General features: G+C 35.2%; 2 protein-coding genes across 4 annotated transcripts in view; one reads left to right on the top strand and one right to left on the bottom strand.

Moving 5' to 3' along the window:
• Positions 1–16,932, bottom strand: part of LOC116178072 (lysophosphatidylcholine acyltransferase 2) — a 34,960-nt gene extending 18,028 nt beyond the window's left edge. The window contains exon 1 of one of the 3 annotated variants that reach the window (XM_031497369.1): positions 16,679–16,932. In XM_031497369.1, the coding sequence (XP_031353229.1) occupies positions 16,679–16,789 (111 nt within the window). In that variant the 5' untranslated portion in view covers positions 16,790–16,932. The remainder of the gene's footprint in view (positions 1–16,678) is intronic. The other 2 variants (XM_031497368.1, XM_031497370.1) reach the window with 2 other exon arrangements.
• A 52-nt stretch (positions 16,933–16,984) lies between these two features.
• Positions 16,985–18,018, top strand: LOC116178073. Its single transcript, XM_031497371.1, has 3 exons — positions 16,985–17,226; positions 17,512–17,616; positions 17,664–18,018. Exons 1-3 carry the CDS (start codon positions 17,072–17,074, stop codon positions 17,998–18,000), a joined length of 597 nt encoding a protein of 198 aa, XP_031353231.1. The 5' UTR covers positions 16,985–17,071; the 3' UTR covers positions 18,001–18,018.
• Positions 18,019–18,023: the final 5 nt, after the last annotated feature.

Below are 18,023 nucleotides of genomic sequence, written 5' to 3'. Positions count from 1 at the left end.
ATGCCATTCCTTACAATTGTTTCCCTAAATTCGAGTATGGTCAGGCGTGAGTGATACACATATGTGCGAGCGCTAGTGCTAAATTGTATAGTTAAAGCTGTCATTAATTAACGAAAGTGTACCCATGGTGTAGATAACCTATCTACTGACAGTGTACCTACAGTAGCGTCGTGTTGGTAAGCGAGATAAGTTGCCATAAAATCGTGAATTTGTGTTTATGTTTTCATGTACACTATTCATATTGAAATAGGAAATACCTAACCTTCATAATATATAATCTATAATCATACAAGTTGCGACGGTTTATCAATTATTAACACAATTGAAATTGTTTGGTACACTGAAATTGTTAAGAATGGATTCAAAGGACATCGAAAAATATTTTGTCACTACTATGGCGGAATTTGAAAAGAAATTACAATCTGCTACTGCAATGCCAAGTGTGGGACATCAACTAACCATCGAAAACCTCTCTAAAGAATTTTACACCTTTAAACAAGAAATGTTGAACCACGTTAAAATCATGATATCCAGTCTGCTAACTAATAAGATAGACGATTTAGAAATGTACAGTAGACGCAACTGTTTACTTGTACATGGAGTGCGTGAAAATCCCCAGGAAAACATCATACATGTAGTCAAAGATGTGTTCGATACCATGAATATAGATGATTGGGTGTTTGATGAATCGAAGGCAGATCGCTGTCATAGAATGGGGCCAGTCTCGGCAGTCTCTCAAAAAAATAGACCAATAATAATAAAAATGGTATCTTATTATGATCGTCAAAAGGTTTGGACGCACAAAAAGAATCTTAAGGGTTCTAACATTATGATAACTGAATCGTTAACAAAATATCGCTACGCACTTTTACTTGAAGCAAAGGAGGCGTTTGAGAAGAAAAATGTGTGGACTTCTGATGGCCGAATAATTATCAACTCAAAGGACGGTAAAAAAAAGTGTTACTACACGTGAACAGTTATCCTTGATTATGTCGAAAACCAAAACTTCCAGTGCCACCGGAGTAGTTACCAGAAGCGGAAAACAAAAAGTGAATACATAGAGAAGGTTGAACAGTATTGATACTACTTGTGTAATTGTAATCGGTATTTATAGTCATATTAGAACAATCATTTTTCTTTTTATTTAATTATGAGTAATATCTAATAATTTTGTATTTTTTTTGTTTTTGGGAATTATGTTATGTTTTTGATACACCATTTTTTGAATCTTACTTTATTTTATTTTTACTTAATCAAAAACAGGTGTTACGTTTTCTGTTTTACTTTTATATTGGAATTTATGTTGAAATATTGTTTGTTTTGTATTTCACTTTTCATGTTATATGTTAACAAATTAAATTAGAAATTGGCTAGGTTTTTATAATACAAAGTGGACAGTCAAAGTTTATAGTTTTTTCTGTATCTATAATAATTGAGTTCTAGCGCTTGTTGCATTGTATACTTTACATTTATCTAGTGCTTTTGATCTTGGAGTATGAAAATAGGACATTTGAATACAAGATCATTAATAAGAAATTATGATAAGTTTACAGAGTATTTTATAAACAACGATAAAGTATTTGATGTTTTAGGAGACACCGAAACCTTGTTAAGTAATAATACCCCTAATGCGTTCATACAATTTGATGACGTTCGGCGTGATAAAGAATGTGGAGGGCGAGGAATTGCATTGTTTTACAGAAGAAATTTCCATGTCACACGTATCAATTTAGCTCCAACGACTTTTGAATGCTTGGCTGTAAAAATTGTGAGTAAACTGTCCAGTTATATAATAGTTATAATATATCGTTCCCCCTCGTTACACAATTATGCTGAGTATCTGAATTTGAGGAGATTTATTCTCATTGTTTAACTATTGATTACAATATCATTTGTCTTGGGGACTTTAACTTAGACCTGCTGAATCCAAATAAGCCCGGTGTTCAACAGTATTTAGAAATGTTAAATCTGTTTAGCATCTCACAACGGATAACCACACCTACTAGAGTTACGGCCACTACTTCTACATTAATTGATCATGTACTATCCTCATCCGTAAGTTTCATTAAATCAGTTTCAGTTGACATTAATCATTTGATTTCTGATCATGCAGTGATAGCGGTTGATTTGTTAGCAGACAATTCAAAAAAGGTTTCAAAGCATATTGTTTTATCGAAACTTAAATTTAATCGACTTCGATAGATTTCTTATGGATCTTCAGTGCATCGATTGGAATAATTTTTATCAAATGTCGAATATTAATGATAAGGTAACGCTTTTTAATAGTGCAATAGTTAATTTGTTTAACATTCACGCTTCAAGAAGGCAAGCAAGGATAACGAAAAAGGTAGCACCATGGTTAACGGATACTCTAAAACGCATGATGAAATTACGTGATAATGCAGGGACAAAATTTCGTAAAACCAAGGATGCTGGTCACTGGCGATACTATAAAATGTTACGAAACCTATAGTGAATACTGCCATTATAATAGAGAAACGGGCGTACCTTGAATATCAACTGAAAAATATTTCTCTCAAAACTAATATTTACAAAGAATTAGGAAACCTAGGTCTTGCACATAAAAATAAGGACACTAAATTACCCTCTCATTTTGATAATGTCGATGACATAAATGATTTTTTTATATCTTCGGTGAAAAATAAGTCGAAAGACAACAGTACTTTAGTACATTTTTATAGATCAAACTGTGTCGTGCCAGTAGGAGATAAATTTGAATTTACCATGATTGATGCAAACAGTATTCTTACAATTATTAACTCAATTAAGTCAAATACGGCGGGAATAGATGACATATCTTTAAAAATGTTGAAACTGGCTGTCCCTCTGTGCTCCCTGTTTTAATACATTTAATAAATTTTTCATTGGAACATTCGGTATTCCCAGATTGTTGGAAAGTTTCCAAGGTGCATCCTCTACCTAAAAAAAGTAATCCCGAGAACATGTCAGATCTGAGACCTATCAGTATACTGCCAGTATTATCAAAAATATACGAAAAAGTGTTGTACCTTCAATTAGAGTCACACCTTGCGAAATTTAACATTTTGCCTTGTTTACAGTCTGGATTCAGAAGTGGTTATAGTTGTGAAACTGCACTATTAAAAGTTACAGATGACATCATTACTGATATGGACAAAAATAAGATTATAGTTTTAATTCTATTAGACTTCACGAAAGCCTTTGATACGGTTAATCATAACATTTTAGTTTCCATATTGCATTACATAGGTTTAGGAAAAAATTCTATATTATTACTATCAAGCTATTTAAATTGCCGAGCCCAAATAGTTGTCAACAATGAATTAGCCTCTAGTCGCAAATCGATCCACTGTGGGGTTCCTCAAGGTTCAATACTTGGGCCTCTTTTGTTTTCTATTTATACTTCCCAGATCTTTACTTCAATAAAACACGTAAACTATCATGCCTACGCGGATGACACCCAATTATATTATGGGTTTGAAGAGTGCAACATCGATACCGCTAATGCGATTATTAACACGCATCTAAGCAACTTTATTAAATCTGCTCACTCTCTGTATATAAATGCGGAGAAAAGTAAAATTCTTTTATTTGGCTCAACACATAATTTATTCAATCGGGAACAGATAATATCTAAGTTAAATATTCAAATCAACAATCAGTCTTTGTCATTTGTTAATAATGTTAAAAACCTTGGTTTAATTATAGACTATACTTTAAGATTTGAGGAACATATCAAGGTGTGTATACAAAGTGCCTACGCGGGATTGAGGTATATTTATGGGATTAAGCACCTTCTAAATTCAAATTCAAAAATTCTATTATGTAATTCTTTGGTTCTTTCGCATTTCAGCCACTGTTCTACAGTGTATGGCCCTTGTCTCACTGACCGTAATTCTAGAAGGATAGAAGTTGTACAAAAATCGTGCCTAAGACTAATTTTTGGTATCAGGAGAAGGCTACCCATTTCACATAAATTATCAGAAATTAAATGGTTAAACATGGAGAAAAGGCGCTTACTTCGTGCTTCCGTTCTTTCTCACAAAATCGTAACCTTTAAATCACCCCCTTACCTTTATAACAAAATAACTTTTCGCACAGATGTACATAACATTAACATTCGCCGTAAAGACCACATAACCATTCCGCAGCATAAAAAAGGAATATTTCAGAGGTCATATTCGTACGCGATTGCTCATGTATATAATACTTTGCCAGCAGATGTAAAATGTTATGTACCAGATAAATTCAAAGTTAGTGTTCGTCGACTCCTCCTAAAAACATCCTAAAAACATAATAAATATGTAAAATATTTCCGTGTTAAAAACAATTAACAGCTTACTTTGTAAACCACATCTTAATTGTCAAATTCTTGTTTCTTGAGTTTTAAATGTACTACTCCATTTTTTGTTTCACTTTTTGTATGTATCATGACTTGTCTAGTTAAATAGACTAACATAAAATAAATTAAAGGTTGAGTGCAAGAGCAGACACGGATAATATCCCTGCCTGAACTCCGCCATTTAGACAGGCTCTGTATAGAAATTGTCTATTAAAGTCATTTATTATTATTATTATTATTATAATCATAATCATAATCATAAATTTATTAGTAAGTAGAATTGCAATAACAATTATTTACACGTCAATAAATAATAAAAAATAATAGATATATAAATATAACATATAAATCTAACAGATACAGACACACAAGTAATTACAAAGAAAACCAACACATAGCCGTAACAAATTCACGCTCACAGTAGATGACTCTATCCAACAAGAATGCCTTAATCCTGTTTTGAAATTGGCCAAGGTTTAGGCCGCTTTTCATTTGATCCGAAAGGGCGTTGTAAAGTGCTATAGACTGGTACTCCGGGGATGTCTTGTAAAACGAATGGCGTGTTTTGTCCAATCTCAACTTGTGCTTGCAGCGTGTATCGCATGAGTGGACCTCGCTGCCAGTTATGAAACTTTGTTTATGCTTATGTATATATGAGACACAATTATATACATAAATAGAGTAAAGTGTCATTATATTGTAATCCCGAAATACATATCGGCAAGTATGAGTTGGTTTTAAATTAAAAATAAGTCTAATCACTCTTTTCTGCAAAACAAGCACACGTTCACGGTGGACACTACCTCCCCAAATCGCAATGTTATATTTAATTGCAGAAAACACGAGCGCGTAATACACGCTTATGAGAGCATTTTGACCAAATGAATTTTTCAAATTTAGTATTAAATAGTAGGCTTTGTTGATCTTCCCGCATATGTCATCCACCTGGTTGGTCCAAGATAGTGCGCCGTCGACGTGGATGCCTAAGAACCTGGTCGTAGATACACTAGGGATCACGTGGTTTTTTATTATAAAGTTAAATTCGTTTTTAGATTTATATCTGGAGTGAATCTCAATAAAAACTGACTTATTGTAGTTTATCGTTAATCTGTTTTTGTTGCACCACGAGTCGAATTGAAGTAGCACTTTCTTTACGTCACCGCGTACATCTTGGATTGAAGCACCACTCACTACCACCGTTGTATCGTCGGCATACATAAAAAGTTTACCCCGTGTGACATATTCCGGTAAATCATTTATAAAAAGCAGAAAAATTAGGGGTCCTAATACGCTCCCTTGGGGCGTGCCAGTATCCATTTTAAAGATGTCGGAAAGAGTACCATCTACTATTATTAAATAAGTCGAAAAGGTTATTGAACACTTTTCAATTACACGCAAATTTCAATGTCATGTTGCCAAACAATTTTATTCCAATTGATCGATAGGTTTTGGCAGGAGGACAACGCCACGATGATGATTACCTTGCAGAATGCGAGGAATCTGAATTTCCTGCCAATATTGCTTTAGTGCGAATAAATTCAGATCGACCGCGATTGAAAGTTTGACTTGCTGCGAATCTATTCCTCATTTGTACCTTCCCTATATGAAGAAAATTTCAAATAGCCATAAATAGTCATGATGGACCCACGAATTTGGAGATTTTCTATCTTGAACTTGGATCAACTCAACTTTAAACGAGAAACTGATTTTTTTAATCAAATTTTCATGAGTTCGTAAATGATAAAGATACTTGCAAAACAAACGACTTCAAATTTGCGGTTGATATCTATAAGAAATCGCAGATCCAAATTTTTCTTTGACTAATTTTACAAATAACTTTGATCAATCATAGATTATGACGATTTTTCTTATAGATACTTACCCCCTGATTTAACATAATCAATAAGTGATTCTCACTGTACCTCGTAAACAGAATAACGATCTCGTAGCCAACGCTAGTGACACAATAATAATGTCGGAACGGCATCCTTACAATGATGCGGATAAAATAAATCCGGAAGATGCATATTGGAACCTTTCGACCGTAGCAAAAATCCTACAGCGGAATCAAAAGTTCTAGGCCGTAGTTTTTTAGAACTAAATAGCCCTAATTGAGATGAATATGATCCAAATCCCCGATGTCTCGTCTCGTTCTCTGTAGACATTAAAAGATGCAAAAAGGACAATCGTCCATTCCAACCAAGAATGCTCGCTTATTTATTCTTACAATATTCCACTACCAAATCTCCGAACTCAAAAATGTCGAAAAAAACGGACTAAATTTAGGATTTAAAATCAAGATTTGGGAAATTTTTCAACGGTGCCTTCTTCTACAGGTGAAGGCTTTTCTCTTTCTGGAATTTACATGTTAGAATGTTCAGAAAGTTCTATTGGTATTATGAATGAAACAGCTTTCATAGATTTTGTTGCTAAAGTTGGTATTAAGGTTGAAATTCGAGTATATGGAGCGTGATACTCCGTCACTTGGAGTCGTTTCTGAGCAATAACTTGGAAACCGGAACTTAATACTTGAAGTTTAAAGCTGAAAGCTTTCGGTTTGACTCCTGAAGCTCTACGAGTGAACTTAAAACCTAAAAACCCAAAACCTGTCGATTGAATCTCCAGTTGCAATTACCTTTCATAGATTTCTCGATTGAGAAAATTCATTTAAAGGTCACATACCTATTTATACAATCGTGGAACTAGGGCTTCCCGCTATGAAAATGGGATATCGATGCGTTGGTGCATCTAACGCGATTATATTCTATTTATTTCAGAAGATGCAAATTGCCGCCCCACGTTTACCGCGGCCCTGACCCGGAAAAATTGTTGTTGGCGAAACTGTGATCAATAGTTGCAGACTCTCCGGGCAGGATTTGCGTTGGTTGCATTTTTACAAAGGGAAACAGCCTCGAAAATGGACGTGCCACGAGTTCGTGCCTAATCACATCAGTCAATTGATTACGCATATGGATTGCAAATTTCTAATTTCTTTTCATTTCGTGTTCGTGCGCGCAATAAATCGCGATGTTTATATAATGCAAATCGCTATTTGTTTGACCCATTTTGGTATACTTGTTGACAATCTACTGGTAAATACGTATTTGATCGGCTTAGTTATGCTCTCACCGCAATGAAAGTATTGGCTTCGTTCTTTGTTTATATACGTTTTAGTATTTTTTTAAAGTGTAATGCATTAAAGCGATAAAACAGCAGAGCTTTTGTAGAAAAGTGTCTTTAAATGACTTTTAAAAAAGTTCCCTTTAAAATTTACAGAGTTTCGAAGATAATGCGGCACATCATCTCCAATTGCCAAATTCTTACCAAAGATTTTTGATAGCGTCCTTAGAGCTATTTTCTACGAGACCATTCTCGCAAAATGGCGCCTTTAACACGTAGTCTAGGAGCTAGGAATTTTGTTTTCTGAAATAGTGTCGGTAAAAAAAATCATCTATGCTCAGTGCTAATATTATATTAATTTTTGTTGTTAGTCCTGGATAAGGGACACGTTTTCCCAATTATTTACCGATTTTCTTTTCTATAATTTTTTTAATCTGTAATGTGTTTATAATAATTCTTTTTTGTGCTGCTACAGGCCATCCGAGTGATTTTCTCTCTCCTTCTTTCTTTGATTTTGTTCTCTGTGCGCATTCTCAAATTGATTTGCATTTTGAATTAATTATATTCATTTGTTGTATAGAAATTTAGTTATTTGTGCATCGAAAAGTACTTTTCTTGAATGAACGTTACGTTTATGCTTTTATGTATCACCGATTTGTACGAACGATTCGTTGTCGATCAAAATGTTGCTGTGATTTAGTTAACTTATTGGGTACGGTTTGTAGTATTCGAGTACCCGAGTGTCAAACGTTAGACGTTGCTATCGCAATATTTATGTGCCGCGCTATTCACTTCCTCACTTCCTTCTGAGCTCGGAAAGATTGCTTAGACCTGTAGTTTAAAGGCAATACTTTTATTTTCGACGACTTCTTGATATATCGTTTGACTACATTGACCTGTTTTTGGTAATTTTCAAAACTAGGAGTTGATCCCTTTTTTTTGCAAAAAAATTAAGTCAAATTTAAACGTTGACATTTCAGATCTAGACATTACAGTTTCCTATTTGTAATATTTTGAGACCATTTATTACCCGATTGTGATCACAATTATTGTTTATGTTTTTTACTCTGTTAATTATTTTATTTCTTTTGCTTATCAAGACCAGAACAAGGAAGAGTCTCTTAATCTGCTTTGTTCCCCCTTTCCGTTAAGTATTCTCTCTTCTCCTTTGAAAGTTACTTAAGATTAAGTGGCGCCTATTCGGCTTATTATCAAACTAATTTTGCCACATTGCTCAAAGTGAACGTAACAAATCGTAATTAGGAAGACATACTCGAGGATATACTTGCCGCATCTTCCATACAACACATTTTATAGGACACCTGTCGCATTTTTTGTTTCAAGTTCGCTGTAATTCAAATATTTCTGTTTCCTCGTTTACTTTTATTTAAGTCCACCCTTTAAATGCACATAATAGTGTAGACATTTTCCATGTTAAAAAACACAGTTTTAAAATATGACTTTTTCAAAGCAATCCGTTTATTGTGCGGATCATCTCAGTTAACATAGGATATTCTTAGAATATTCTTGTGACATGCCAAAAGGGAATATTCATAAATTGTGATATAATATAGTATAATATATGTTCGTCTGGCATATTCCAAGAATATTTAGCTATAAATATATTGAGAACACATCAATAATAATATTCTATTGAATATTCCATTACAAAATGTCCTGGATATACAGAGAATATTCGTTTTGCATGACGTGTCAATTTCAAACCTTAATTACAATACAAAAATTTCTCCTTTGGGTAACTAGTTCGTTTTAGACACTCATTTTGAATTACAAATTATTTCTATGATATAGGTCGCTAATTATGCATGAAAAAAATAAAATAAAAAAGTAAAGTAAGGTTTATTTCTTTTTTCTGTGTAAATAATATAACATAAAAAGTAGGGTATTCCATTTAAAAGAATAAGTTGCGTAACGCCACCTGGCGGTGACGCATTTAATTTAAAAAGGTTCTATCACAAAATATATTGCGCTAGCCTACATTTATAAAAAATTGTTAAGAATGTCTAAATGTGCAGTCTGAACATAATATAATTACTATAATTACTACATACGTATTCTGAGTATCATGTCCCTGTGAATTCATAGCATGTTCTAAGAATATCCCAAGTGGTATATACTTATCATGTTCTGAAAATACTCAGAATAAATAGAGAATATTCTTTAAAATTTATTCTCAGAATATCTGAGATATTCCCATTCGAATATATCCTTATAGTACATCTTACAAGGCACGCATTATTCTAAGTATATTTAATGCATGTTCAAATATAGCTTTTTGAATATTTCTGGTATATTACAGAAATATTCAATGTTGTCTGGGATAATTTATGTGGCACTTTAAATATTTTTGTGTCTTTGCTTGATTAATGACTTTTTCATAATATTCATTGTACGGCGAGTGTTATAATTTTTGTATTTTAAACATTCTTGTTTTCTTGTTTGATGAAAGATCCACTTCAAAAATTACAATTATTTTTAGAGAAAACTCACTTTTTCATAGCAATCCGTTTATTGTGCGGATCATCTCAGTTAACATAGGATATTCTTAGAATATTCTTGTGACATGCCAGAAGGGAATATCCATAAATTGTGATATAATATAGTATAATATATGTTCGTCTGGCATATTCCAAGAATATTTAGCTATAAATATATTGAGAACACATCAATAATAATATTCCTTGACTATTGAGTATTGAATATTCCGTTACAAAATGTCCTGGATATACAGAGAATATTCGTTTTGCATGACGTGTCAATCTCAAACGGATTGCGGATTGCATAAATGCATACTATAATTACTACATACGTATTCTGAGTATCCTGTCCCTGTGAATTCCTAACATGTCCTAAGAATATCCCAAGTGGTATATACTTATCGAGTTCTGAAAATATTCAGAATAAATAGAGAATATTCTTTAAAATTTATTCTCAGAATATCTGAGATATTCCCATTCGAATATATCCTTATAGTACATCTTACAAGGCACGTATATATTCTAAGTATATTTAATGCATGTTCAAATATAACTTTTTGAATATTTCTGGTATATTACAGAAATATTCAATGTTGTCTGGGATAATTTATGTGGCACTTTAAATATTTTGTGTCCTTGCTTGATTCTGTTTACATGCTCCAGCATATTTCTTGTCCGTTTCAAGGATTGCAATTTTTTTAAGGGTATTTCAAAAATTTTGGTTTCCTTGTTTGATTTTGTGTACGTGATACACAAACTACCCTGTAAGTGCACATAAAAGTATAGCCCCTCCCGTTTCAGATATAATAATTTTACTTATGCTTTCTCCCAATTGTCCGCTAGCTCGATGGCTTCATATTAATTTAAAAAATTTTGCAGGTGGATTCTTTATTAAATGTGTAGATCGGAGTTCGTGAATTGGCAAAAAATAAGGAAGGCCCTTTAGACATTTCCGTTAGTTATGAACCGAATTGCATGAAATTCAAACTGGGCATAGCTAGTTCCATATCAAATGTAATGTCCCCGCTTTGGCACTTTTGATTATGTATGGCCAGGGCCTAACTCGTGCATGTTCTAGTGTTAGCTAATATAAATGAAGTGTTTACTGAAGGACAAGTCCCGCTTTCACTAAGCAAGATGGACGGCATTCAATGAAACTTGTGTTTCCGATATCGACGTAACAAGTTCCGTTTTCTGGAACAGCCCCTAATGTTTCCGTTCAATTATACGCGTACGCAATATTTTGATTGAAGCTCTTCTTTTTATTGCCCTACAATCCAACAAATTTATAGCATCGAGCCTACAATCAACTGTTATTAGGTGGATTAGTTCATCATTTATGAATGGCCACCTTTACGTGTTCGCTTCGTGTTTGGAGAAGCTTGTAAATATAAAAAGCTCAGACAATCACGCCAACGGATTCACATTCTTCGTAAATAACGGATCCTTTTCAATTCACTTTCAATCAATTATTGACTTCTACACAAATAGGAATTTTCAATTATTGAAAACGTGATTTTACGCTATAGCCGATTAGATACGACTAGTAACTTTGAACCTGAGTAGGTAATAGATATTTTTGCGTTTTCGTCTCTATTTTTCAATATGACTTAATATCATTTTTGCTGATTGACACATTAAACATGCATATTTACTACCAGAGTGCTACAGCCCACTACTCACAAGAGAAAGAGACCGGATCAGAGAATAAATGATTAATGTATTTACGCATTGAAGACCAGCTAGTGAGAAACTTCCACTTGTATAGGGAGAGACAAGCTTTGCTTCATCCTGAGTGGTTCACTGGAGGGTTTGTAACGTCCAATTGATTTCATTTTAAGTAAAAATGCATTAGGGACATTAGTTACTGTGGCAACCGATTGATGTGGAAATTATGTTAAGAGTACTCGTGAACCCCTTGATGAAATTGCACATAGATAATGCAATTTCTCTACTTTCTATTATCAATATTTAAAATGCATTGTGCGACAGAGAAGCGTAAGTGTATCACATACACTAAAATAATTGTTAAGTAGCGAAAGCAATAGCTGAAAGCAATGTAATGAATTATAATCTCGTCAGGTCATCCATTTATACCTTTCTTTTAAAAACATTTTTTTCTTATGCCTATTGATAATTGATATTCGCTTGCCTTTCCTTTAACATCTGATTCTTTTAATTTGTAACAAGATACGTTAGGTGCCAATTTGAACCCTGTGTGGAAACGGGGCAAGAATATTTCCACTGCAGAAGTGCACTGCATGCGGTAAAAGTCTGGACTGGACTTAACTTTCCCGATCATGATGAACGTTTCTTTTTAGCGCATTTCCACAAAAATAAAAAAAAAATGCGCTATTGTGGCCACTTTGTCCGTCCGTCCGTCCGTCCGTCCGCTAACTTTGCGACGCTACTAGTTTTTTATCTTAAGAACTATTGTTCTACTTTTTTCGCTATTTGGTTCGTTATGGTGTCGAGTCTTGTACCAAGGAAGGAATTTTTTCTGTACCGCTTACAAAAAAAGTTATTTTAAAAAAAACAAAAAACCGTTTTTTACATGTTCCATAATTTTACACTTTTGCCGTTTATTAACGATCCTAGAGATCGTTTATAATTTTGCATTTCTATCTGTCGCCTGCCGGTTGGTCTCTCCGTCTGTTCCTTTGTCTGTCTGTCCATCTATCTGTCCGTGTGAACGATAACTTTGTTTGGAAATGTTCGATCGCTTTTACATCTCCGTTAGTTATGAACTGAATTGCATGAAATTCAATATGGGCATAGATTTAGCCATATAATACGCAATGCCAAAAGTTGGATCGAATCGATTCAAAATTCACAGTGCCCTTTTCGCATCTCGACCATTTATAAACCGAATTGCAAACTTTTTTACTTATAAAAATATTTGAATGAAATTTGATACATAGGCACTTGGAATAAAGGAAAATCAAACGCCAATTTCAAAATTTGGTTTTGCCCATGCGCAGTGCCAACTTTTTTATTTATGGAAGAATTTAAACGAAATTTGATACATAGGCACTTGGGATAAAGGAAAATCAAACGCCAATTTCAAAATTTGGTTTTGCGCTTGCGCAGTGCCAACTTTTTTATTTATGGAAGAATTTAAATGAAATGTGATACATAGGCACTTGGAATAAAGGAAAATCTAGCGCCAGTTTCAAAATTTTATTTTGCGCATACGCCGTGCCAACGTTTTTATCTATGGAACTATTTAAGTGAAATTTGATACTTAGGCGCTTGGAACATTGGAAAATCTTAGTTTATTAGTTAGTTATAGTAAATTAGTTTTAAAATTTAGGTTTGCGCATGCGCAGTTCCAACTTTCTTATTTAGAAAAGCATTGAAATAAATTCTTCTCATAATCTGAAATTGAAGTAGCACGTCAACAATGGATTGCCCATGTGCAACGCTATCTTTCATATTTGTGGCCGGATTTTTACGATTTTAAAAGAAGTTGCATCTTACAAATGGGAAATGAATGCAAGTGGAAATGCGCTTTATGTAAATCGTTTACGATTACTTTTTAACTTGTTTAATTTATTTCTCGCTAGTCGTGAATTGCCAACTATACAGAGACCCAGAAAGTTGTCTTTTAGGTAGAGAACCCTTGAACGTTCCTCAATTTACTTTGTAAAAAAGCCAAAAAAATCGAAAATTGAGTAAAGTAAGTTTTCACTTCGCAGGTAATATTCCTCTCTTCTTCTTCCTTGATGCATTTGTTTATGTTTATTTGTAACTTTTGAACTAGTAGCCCAATCTTGGAACTGTTTGAAATTATGGATTCTACAGGCCACATTCTATAAGAAAATTCTTTTTCCGGATCGATCTGAGACAATTTTTTTTTCGCGGTTCAAAAAATGGCAGTGTATAACCTTCCTTTTTTTTACCAAAAATCGACTGCACCAAAATTTCTCGGGAAAACACTTTTTCTTATTAATTTTGGGGCGTAGAATCCAAAACAATTCGTACTTTTTCGATCAGACTTCTCAATAAAAAGTTATACACTACAAAAGAAACCAATTTCGAAAGAAAATTCAAAGGGCTGTAACTTTTGAACTAGTAGCCCAATCTTGGAACTGTTTGAAATTATGGATTCTACAGGCCACATTCTATAAGAAATTTTTTTTCCGGGTCGATCTGAGACAATTTTTTTTTCGGGGCTCAAAAAAAGGCAGTGTAAACCCTTCCTTTTTTACCAAAAATCGACTGCACCAAAATTTCTCGGGAAAACACTTTTTCTTATTAATTTTGGTGCGTAGAATCCAAAACAATTCGTACTTTTTCGATTAGACATCTCGATCAAATGTTATAGACTAGAAACCAATTTCGAAAAAAAATTCAAAGGGCTGTAACTTTTGAACTAGTAGCCCAATCTTGAAACTGTTTGAAATTATGGATTCTACAGGCCACATTCTATAAGAAAATTTTTTTCCGGGTCGATCTGAGACAATTTTTTTTTCGAGGCTCAAAAAAAGGCAGTGTTAACCTTCCTTTTTTACCAAAAATCGACTGCACCAAAATTTCTCGAGAAAACACTTTTTCTTATTAATTTTGGTGCGTAGAATCCAAAACAATTCGTACTTTTTCGATCAGACTTCTCAACCAAAACAGGGTGAAGATTCAAAAGAAATGTAAATAATTCCACATAAGAAATTCGTGTAGTTGTGATAGTACCTCGAGCACGAAGCGAGCAGGGTCGCAACGTGCTCACTCGCTCCACCAAAAGTCGGCTTTTGTGTCGAAACCAAAGAGATTCGCTCGCACAGTTGGGACGTCTGTTCGTACTTCTGCATGTTCGTAGCGTGCCCGAATCGGTCGGAGCACAACACGAATATGCAATGACGTGTTCGTGCTCCTTCTGTCAAAAGTGAACGAACTATGAACGAGAATATTACACGTTCGGTTCGGATAATGCATACGCAGCTTAAGTTAAAAGGTCCACCTGTTGATGTCAGTTTTTAAGATGGAGACGCCCACCATTTTGTGTATCCGTTGAGTGTTAAATTCAAGACGTGTTTAATACAACAATTTTAAGTCCACGGAAGAAGGACAGCGATAGGCGTCTGAAACTACCACATAAAACTACTAAACCAATCTTCCATTGACGTACACCCTACAAACTTTCAGCTCCAAAGGAATTAATTTCTACCAACCATAGTTCTCCTCGTAGGAGGGTGATAAAGAGCGATTGGGACGTTTGAAAGAAATATATCCAGTGCAAATATCCGCAGAACGGGGTGTCGAAGGACGGTACTTCTCAGAGGGCGGAAAGATCACAAGACGAGACACATCTACTGGCGATGTAAAAAATTAATTGTGAATCTTTAAAATGTTGGAGGAAGGGTACTTACAAAGGGAAAATGCAATATTTCGGCGAATTCCTCTAAAGGTTGCCGCACACTTACTTGTCCCTTCCTTTTCGTCACGTTACGGACCGTTAAAAAAACGTTCAAAATAAAAGACATGGAATTAAACGTCTCCGAGCACATTAGTCCGTTCCGTCACGAACCGTCGCGTTGCCGGCCGTCCACTTGACGGAACGGAACAGACAAGTGTGCGACAACCTTTAGAGCTTGATTTTTCTTGCTTTATTGGCGAATATTTTGAGTGTATGCCAGGCGGCCTTTAAATGTTTAAGTGTTAAGAACCCCTCCCCATTAACCATCTATCAAGAAAGTAAATATCGATAAATATAGCATGCTACTACCTCATAACCTAATCATTTACTAAGCTAATTCGCTTAAAAAATGACTTTGATGAACATCTTGTTTTTAAAAGGTGGGTTTTTAACATTTCTTGAACATCGAGCAATCGAGTTTGATCTTTTTGTCAAGAAAATTGATGCATAGGTAAATAACGATTTTGACATCTTGTGGTCAAAATTGCATATGCATTACTTTCTGGGCATCATGCAATCGAGTTTAGATTTTTTCCCAACAAAACTGGTCCATAAATAACGTTTTTGACCTCGATTTTGGGCAAAAACGTGATGGACGCCAAAGTTAACGTTTGATATCTGCACAACTGAAACCCAGAAGCTTTCATAGAGCGACAACCCGAACTCAATACCGGGTCTAGTGACTGAGCTATAGCACGGAACGACGGACGGAAAAGAGATAAGCGCTCCACTTTCGTGGGTTACGCTAAAAATTATTTTGAACTAAGGGACCCTGTTGCCATTTTTTTGGGAACGCGCGCGATGGACATCGTGGTAAGGAGAAATTACAATATAAGAAACTTAATTAAAACATGGTCTGTTGCATTTTTCATCTCACGCGCGACTTGCAACAAGACGTCATCTAATTAATATTATTTTTGAGTGGTTCAAACTTCGCACATTACCAGATTAATTCGTTTAATTATAATGGGAACTTTCACTGAACTTTCTACAACCGAATATTATTTATCGAGTCTTTAATTGTCGGTAGCTAAGTGGAACTGTAGGTAATTAACTTTCGTAGGATCGCAGGTAAATTGTTTCTAAAGCATGTGAATGCAAGTCCATTGCACTTATTGAAAGACAGTGAAACTATGCACTGCAAGTGGAGAAACGCAAGTAGGCAATTTGTATAGTGCAAATAACGGCACCGCGAGTGCTCCTGTAACATTGTGAAAGTACCAAATTTTTTAGTTGTAACTTGTAGCACACTAATTGTAGGCGGGCGCGAACATTTCAAATTTGCAACACAAAAATTGGACTTACTTTGATTTTTTCATAGGTCGTTCCTAATTCCAAATGATGAACGAATGGATTAAGAAGTTCGGGACGAAAACTGTCCTCTGAGGTGATAGTTGCGGCGATTTTCCCGTTCATTTTCGCGTACGACAGTATATTTACGTTTTACATCATTTTACAATTAGTTTAAAACTAGCGCGCGTACGATTTACGTTAAACAAACGCGGCTCCCTTCCATTACATGATAAATAAGCGGACCCAATAGAATGGGAGAGATGTTTCGGGCGAGGATTAACGGACGCGGACGAGAATAAAAAAACGGTAATCATTAAAAGGAGGCAAGCGTGTTTCTAAATCGCAAACGGCGCCATCTGTGTCTCGCGACCTTAGCCAACAATACGGTTTCATGGCGCCGCAAAAATGAGCGATCTGAAAGAGCAAGTGCAAAAGAACGTTGTGAATTTGTGCTCGTACTTGGATCAGCATGTCGCAATTTGGCGGGAGGCCTTACAGGAAACTGAAAGTGCAATTCGGGCTTTGGGCAACCTGGCGGAGCAACTGAGATGTACCGAAAGGTAAATGGCGGGAAATTCGAATATAACTCTCGCCTAGAAAGATTGCCGGTCACAGCACACCTTGTGTTGATCTGCAATCTATATTTTTCTAAAGATGGGAGCGACTTCCGGAATAGGATCGTGCCAATGTTGAACGAAAAGTCTTGTTGTTCAACATTGACATGATACTATCCCGGAAGTCTCTCACATCTTTAGAAAAACATAGATTGTAGACCAGGATCAAGTATTCTGTGACCGGCAATCTTTCCTGGCGAGAGGTTTACCTTTATCCACTTTTTGTTACAGAACGCACTTGGAGGCAGTCGAAAATTTCCAAGAGATGAAAGACTCAGCCAAATTCAGTATTTGGAACGGAATCGAGTTGGAGATTGCAACGATCAAAGCCTCAATGTAAGTTTGCCCCTCAATCTCCCAAATACAAATTCCAAACCTTCCAGGGAGAAGATGGAAAAAACTAACAACAACCTAAAGCGTAAGCTGTTCAGTTTGGAGAAGCTAACGTTGGATCTGGACTGGGACGAGCGGCATCCGTTAATAAACGGAGGCCCGACCCAACCGCCTCTGTCCAAAATTCTATTTTTGGGCCTACAATTTTGGCAATTCTTCGACGGGATCTTCCAGAAAATCTCTTCCGCTTACAAGTCGCTCGATGTGTACTGCGAAAGGTCGACGTCGAACCTTGCGAACTCACTTAGCGTCGATTTAAATGTTAATTCCGTTAACGAGCTGATTGCGTTAACGCAATACGTTAACAATTCCGATGCGATTGATTAATAAATTTCGTTAACCGTATTGCT

Source organism: Photinus pyralis, unplaced genomic scaffold (assembly GCF_008802855.1).
Source record: "Photinus pyralis isolate 1611_PpyrPB1 unplaced genomic scaffold, Ppyr1.3 Ppyr1.4_LG8, whole genome shotgun sequence".
Lineage (NCBI taxonomy): Eukaryota > Metazoa > Arthropoda > Insecta > Coleoptera > Lampyridae > Photinus > Photinus pyralis.
Note: the sequence above shows the minus strand (reverse complement) of the source record. Positions and strands in the feature narration are given on the sequence as shown.